Below are 6,777 nucleotides of genomic sequence, written 5' to 3' on the forward strand. Positions count from 1 at the left end.
AAATATATGGGTTTGATGAGACCCATACCCGTGGATTCGGGTCAAATGAATTAGAAACCTCCATTTAAAAATCAAGCAAATTTGGTGACTCCAAAAAAAGAAGAGCGATCACATCGCGACACGTATAATTTTTATGGTTTCGTTTATATATATTATAAATAACTATTATATGATAAATAACTATGTAGTTTTCATTATACTATACATTTTATATCTATGAATTAGCATGAACTCAGATTTGATTGTGTAGTGTTCCACGTAAACGATGAACTCGGCAACAAGATTACCGACAAAAACCTTATTCTTTCCATACAACAGGTCCCTCTCCATTATTACACATGTAACGAAATTCTAATAACATTTTAAACATTGTGACATTGACATTTTCCAACTTTTTGTAGTCAATATGCACAACTAAGAGATGGAAGACACAACTAAAAACAAGACCAACAGCCGAAGAAAAACATACGACACTTGAGATGACAACAATTGACCGGCCGGGCTTGTTGTCCGAGATTTCAGCCGTGTTAGCCGCATTAAGATGTTATATTTCCACTGCATCCGTATGGACCCACAATGCCTGAGCCACACTCATCATCCAAGTCGAAGATGACTCGAACCATGGGCCTGCCATGGACCCTCAAAGGATAGACCGAGTTCAAGCCCAACTAACGACGGTGGTCAATGCGCATCACATGAACCGAGAAGGGCCTAGTGTAAGGTTAACTTGTCTGGCTATGGGACCAGGGCCGGCCCATAGGGGTGGCAGGGTGGTCGACGGCCACAGGCCCGACACCCCGTTAGGCCCGATTTTTTTTTATTTTAAAAATTATATTTATTTTTATTAAAAACAATATGTATATTTAATGTTTAAATCTAATTACATGACCACTAGCTTGGTCTAGTGGCAAAGGGGTATTCCTCTCAACCAAAAGGTTATGGATTCAAGTCTCATTTTACATGTTTAATCATTTTTTTATACAAAAATTTTTTACACAACCCAAATTATAACCAAGTAAACCTATATAAAAATTTAATTATTTAAACCAACAAAATACTCATTTTTAATTAAGGTCCAAAAAAATTTTCACCTTCGGCCCAAAATTTTTTTTTGTTTTCTCGGAGCTGGGCCTGTATGGGACCCACGCATACCGAGAGACGGCTGCATCAACTTATGATGGCTGATAAAGATTATGAGGAGAGTTCATTTAGTACACGTGACAAATTTTGTGGGACAACTGTTACGGTTGAAAATTGCCGGGAAAAAGGTTACTCGGTTCTTAATGTCACGTGCCCTAACAGACCAAAGTTGTTAGTTGACACTGTTTGCGCGCTTACTGACTCGCAATATGTGGTTTTCCATGCAACTGTTAGCTCTAAAGGGTCTGTTGTGTTTCAGGTAACTTAATATTATCAACCTAACACAAAATTCGTAGGTTTTAAGTTTAGTCTAATAGGATTTGGGTTGACCCGCAAACATATTTTGCATAGTGACCGTGTTATACTCGACCTAACGGGTATTAGGGTTAACCAATTTATTTCTATATATTTAGACAGAAAAGATGGATTTTAATAATCCAAAACGTACTTATCATAGCCAATAATGACAATTGACTAATGACGATCATAACTTTTATTTCCGATGAAAAAATAACTTTGTTTGTACCTAATAAAAATTGAATAATTTTATTTAGCTTGAATGTTGTAAATTGTTTTGAAATTATATATATGAAAAGGATTGGGTTATTTTTCCTTTAGAAGAGATTGATTTCGGCTAGGAAAGTGAAGTTAGGAGGGTTATTAATGGGTCATAGTTTTGATAACTAAAATTCAGTTTGGCTATGTGTAAGCTATATATATTATTATGTCATATTTATTAGATAAAAGATATATTAAACGAAATTATTTCATTTAAATCTCTACCTTTTGTTTGTGAATTTGTAATTTTAGGGTATTAGTATATTTATATTAAAAATTGGATTGCATCAGTGTTCTGGTCTACATGTCTAACACGATTTTTGAGTTCGTATCATGTTCGGCTTCATGTTAAATTTTCATGTTTATTTGGATTCGACCTTCCAAACCGTGAACACGACCATTTAACACCCGTAGTTTCAAATTTTAATAAACATACAACCCCATTCTAACCATCTCTTTATGTAAATCACAGGAATACAACATAAGATAGAAAGACGGGCAAACAGTAACCTCGGAGACTCAACGAGAAGCAATCACCCAATGCATAACCGCAGCTGTCGAACGAAGAGTATCACATGTACATACTATGCTCAACTGCTTACATAAAACAAACAAACAAATATATTCATTTAGAATTTAACATGACATATACTTATGCTATACCTTTGATATGTCCATAGGGGTTGAAGTTAGATGTGAGGAGTCAAAACCGGTCAGGACTACTATCAGATGTTACAAGGGTATTTCGGGAGAACGGGCTGCCAATTGCACGGGCCAAGATTGGGATACACGGCGGGAAGGCAATCGGGTCGTTTCATGTAACCGATGCTGCGGGGCGACACGATGTGGACCCAGGCATGATTCAGTTAGTGAAGAAAGAGATGGAGAAGTTAAGGGGCGTGGTTTTGGTCGCTAATGAGTCATCAAGTAATAGTAACGTGAAAGAAGAGAAAACAAGACCGCCGCTAGGAGCGTTGTTATGGTTGCAAATTGAAAGGCTTTCGAGCAAGTTTCAGATATGAGAATCGTAACATGAATTCAGAATATGGATTACAAATTGGTTATCTAAATACTTATACAACATTAGTTTTAGGACATATTAAATACATTTATAGTCACATAAACTATATGTAACACAATACTATTTTTGCTTGTAGTGTATAAAAGTTAATTATATTTGTTTCATGCGTACACATCAATAGTCTCTACTCTCTGTTATTCTCAATAGCTCCAGTCTACCACAGTACGTACCATTGGTGGGTTATTAGTTATTTATTAATACGACTGTTGAGTTGCAACATATTCTTGAGGTGCGTATATTTGTATCATGTTACTTAAGTGTTGTGTGACAAAGCTTAAGATGCATTTTTGAGTTACCGTAACAAATTTTATTAGACATAAGAAACTCTTAAACAAAGGTTCTCGTAGCTCAGTTGGTTAGTAAGCGGGAGAACGAGAGCAGACAAACATAAACATATAGGCCCGGTTATAAAAACATTATCAGCAAAAACCAACAAACTCCATATATAATAATAACATAGTTTGTCCAATGTTCATAAACCCTTAGTTTTATTCTTATTACAGACATAAGACTTAACATCTATCTACAACAAAACATAGTACCTTACGGCATCATACTTCAATGTTAGTCTGTCCCCTTGTCTGCCTACAACCTTATTCCACATCCTCCTTCTCATCAACACCCCTCGACATCCCTCCACTTCAAATAAACCAACCCTGCCCTATAATGCGTATACGCCCCCGCCACCACAAACACATGAAAAATATTATGACTATGACCCGCAATGTCAAACTTCCCGGGCATCCACCGTTCGGGCACCCTCGTTGCATAAATTAAACTCCCCACCCCATAAAACGTGCCCATCAAAACCTCGTATCCTGTTGTGTACACCGCCTCGGGTTGGTTCCAAAACAACACAAGTTTATGGAAGATTGGTCCCGCACCCGACAACCCCATCCCGAGAAACAAGCCGGTCCGGATGCTACGGTACTCGGGCCGGTCAAACACAGGTAAAAGTGAAACCATGATGGTGGCGATCCCGAGAATGGTTATGAAGCCGAGATAGAGGTTGCAGAAGAAGGGGTGGCACATGAAGGAGTAATAAACTGAAGGGTAAAACGAGGTGGAGATCAATGCAGCGATGCCTGCGTAATCAAGGCGGAGCATGATGTACGAGAGGCGTTTGGAGTGGCAGCAGAGGAGGTGGCAGAGGCTGCTGGCTAGGAGGCAAAACATGGCCCCGCCTAAGAAGGCGAAGAAGGGCCAGCGGGTTATGGGTCGGTTTATTAATGGGGCGATCATGTTTGCTAGATCTTCTTTCATGCTATGCTGAAAAATAATAATTGGAAAGTTTAAATTATTAGCAGGTTGAATGCGAACACAGTCCATGTATTTGTTTGGGTTAGAGATATTAATCTAACATGGAAGTTTTAATAATTGTGTAGTTTAAACATGACTTGCTTAAACTGTTTGTCTAAATGAGTCTAACTGGCCGAAGAAGTGTGATCAAGTTTTGCATGTGATAAAACGGTTTGTAGGTTGTGATAAATGGGTTACACGAGTCGTTAGTGGGTTGGCAAATCAAGTTCAGTAACTAAACGGGTTGTGGGTTGATTCATTCAGCTAAATGGATTGGCGCATCGACCTGTTTAGCTTTACTAAACATGTTGGCATTAACATTTTGGCGGGCCAACCCGTTACGCTTAACAGGTTGGCACGCCGACCTGCTTAGTGTCAAACTTTTCGCTAAACAAGTTGGCACGTCGACCCGTTTAGCTTTGCTAAACATGTTGGCGTGTCGATGTGTTTAGCTAAACTCTTTCAATCTAGCTAAACACGTTGGCACGTCGACTTGTTTCGCTAGACAGGTTGGTGCGTTTGCCTGTTTGGCTATACTAATTTCGCTAAACACGTTGGCGTGGTGACTTGTTCGAAAAACAAGTCGACACGTCGACCAGTTTCGCTAAACACGTCGACCAGTTTAGCTAAACACGTTGGCATGTCGACCTGTTTCACTAAACAGGTTGGAGCATCGACCTATTTCGCTAAGCACATTGTCGCATTTACCTGTTTAGCTAAAAGGGTGGGCGGGTCAACCTGCTTAGCTAAATAGGTTAGCGTGTCGACTTGTTTCACTTAACACGCTGATTTGTTTCATTAGACATGTTGTCGCGTAGACCTTTTTAACATGACTTGTTTGTTTAGAACAGGTATACCCGAAACCCAACCTATTTATTAAACTTGTTTAGATATGACAACCCAAAACCTGATTATTTTCATATTGTAATATCAATCAACACGGACATACCCTTCAACATATAAAACCCCACTTTTATGAGAAACAATCGACATTACCAGGACACAAGCATCCGTATGGTTGCTATGCGAGAAGCGTTCCGGTAAACAATTACAAAGCAGTTCGACAATATGCCAATTCGAGGGAAAGGTCGTCTTTATCTCCGTACGAATCTTATGCAAATCGGGCAACGAAGGTATACAGGTCAAAAGATCCTCACGCAGCTTATGCACATCCGGAAAATGCTTGAGCGTGGGAAGATCAACCACATTCGGGATCATCCTCGTGCTATAAATGGTTAGCGTTAAGAACAAGAAGAAGCCGATCAAATGGCTACAAAACAATCAAGCAAAGCACCACAAGTTGATCAAAAGCCATAAAAGCAATTGTGTATATAAAGAAAAAGCACTTGTACTTACGTCCAAACATTAAGGGTTTCATTATGAATGGTGAAGATGCTGAAAAAGATCTGCTTTAAAGGCCATTCAGCACGGTAATGGCCTAATATGAATTCATTGTCCTTCATATAGGCAGGTAACGAGTGATATTCAACAAGCTGATACTTGACTTTCTTCCATAATTTCTTTCCTTTTCCTTCCTCTTTGGTTAGAATCGATTCATTCAATTCGTTGGATTCAACACCCGCGTTTGTTTTCCCCATTTCAGCCTGCCGGGATTAGGGTTACGGATCGATCAAATTACCTGAAATGAAGACAACCCACCCAGATGGGGAATATGTTTTGGATTTGGGCAATAATTGAGTCAAGATCAAGTGGTTTTCAGAATTGAGACGCAGGCGGATTCAGCTAGGATTGTCAATTAAAATCGAAATAGAATTTTATGAACCGCCAAAATAAAAATATGCGTTTTAATATAATAATAAAATTGAGGTTGGGGTTTTAATGTCAGCCAAGAACATGCTGGAAGTCGACGCAGATGCGGAGATTCCCAAGTTATTCCGTTTGATTTTCTTGTGTTTCTTTCGTTAGTTAGATCAACCTTTTGTTTTTTTTATTACTTTCCATTTATATATAAAAAAATAAAAAAACTAAGAGAAATGTTGATCCACGACTCCCATCGATATTTTTTTTACTTTTTTGTTATTTTTATTTTTATGTTTCTAACTTTTATTGGATTATTTACATCTCCATGATTTCTCTTTTGGCTAATTTATGGATTAGATATTCATTCTTTTAGTTGAAATCCAGTTAGGCTGATGGGTTGCATAAAGCTGCTCGTGCACTCTTTAAAAAGGGTTCCTATACTAGATAACTAGAAATGAGGCAAAGCTTGTTTGAGCCCGAGTGATCCTGAACTAGACTAGAGCCTAAACTAAAATTTAATAAATAAGCCCGGGCTTAATTACCAAGATTGACCGGGCTAACGAGCTTCAAAAGCTTATTATTTGTATTAATAAATTTTTTTGTTTATAATGTAATAATATGTATGTCACATGATAAATTCTATTGTATATGTATGTGTTAGGGCACAAATATTTGTGCTGAGGATATGTTATCTTATGTGACTTTAGGATCAATTATCCTTAAGATATGTTTCCAGGTTACGGAGGATCAAGGATCCTTAGTATTTAATTGTTCTCTAACAGTTGTATTATTTGAATGGTGTTGTATTTAACAGGTATAACGGCTAAGAGACCAAGTCTACCTATTTGTTCGCCGGTCCACGAAGTTTAGCACGTGGTCAAAGAGTAGCAACGGATTATGGAGAAGTGGCGAAATTGTAGGAATATTAGTTAGCATAT

The 6,777-nt window shown here is 38.1% G+C and overlaps 1 protein-coding gene and 1 pseudogene across 2 annotated transcripts; one reads left to right on the plus strand and one right to left on the minus strand.

Annotated features, from left to right (window-relative positions):
• Positions 1 to 225: 225 nt before the first annotated feature.
• Positions 226 to 2,773, plus strand: LOC143554244 (ACT domain-containing protein ACR1-like; annotated as a pseudogene). The gene is made up of 5 exons (XR_013138977.1): positions 226 to 318; positions 402 to 736; positions 1,135 to 1,399; positions 2,171 to 2,275; positions 2,379 to 2,773. The product of XR_013138977.1 is annotated as an ACT domain-containing protein ACR1-like (transcript).
• A 477-nt stretch (positions 2,774 to 3,250) lies between these two features.
• LOC143554245 (heptahelical transmembrane protein 4-like) lies at positions 3,251 to 5,708 on the minus strand. The gene is made up of 3 exons (XM_077044045.1): positions 5,435 to 5,708; positions 5,075 to 5,348; positions 3,251 to 4,048 (listed from the first exon to the last, which is right to left on the minus strand). The coding sequence occupies exons 1-3, from the start codon at positions 5,674 to 5,676 to the stop codon at positions 3,395 to 3,397; spliced, it is 1,170 nt and encodes a 389-aa protein (XP_076900160.1). The 5' UTR covers positions 5,677 to 5,708; the 3' UTR covers positions 3,251 to 3,394.
• Positions 5,709 to 6,777: the final 1,069 nt, after the last annotated feature.

Source organism: Bidens hawaiensis, unplaced genomic scaffold (genome assembly GCF_021521415.1).
Source record: "Bidens hawaiensis isolate Kalapana, Puna unplaced genomic scaffold, B.hawaiensis_p1.1 tig00017569_1, whole genome shotgun sequence".
Taxonomy (NCBI): domain Eukaryota; kingdom Viridiplantae; phylum Streptophyta; class Magnoliopsida; order Asterales; family Asteraceae; genus Bidens; species Bidens hawaiensis.

Excerpts from the sequence above, each read along its gene's own strand:
- LOC143554245 (XM_077044045.1), bottom strand. The coding sequence starts at position 5,676 with ATGGGGAAAACAAACGCGGGTGTTGAATCCAACGAATTGAATGAATCG. Across the intron at positions 5,349-5,434 it reads GAAACCCTTAATGTTTGGAC|CCATTTGATCGGCTTCTTCT; the intron begins GTAAGTACAAGT and ends ATTGTTTTGTAG. Across the intron at positions 4,049-5,074 it reads ATACGGATGCTTGTGTCCTG|CATAGCATGAAAGAAGATCT; the intron begins GTAATGTCGATT and ends ATTATTTTTCAG.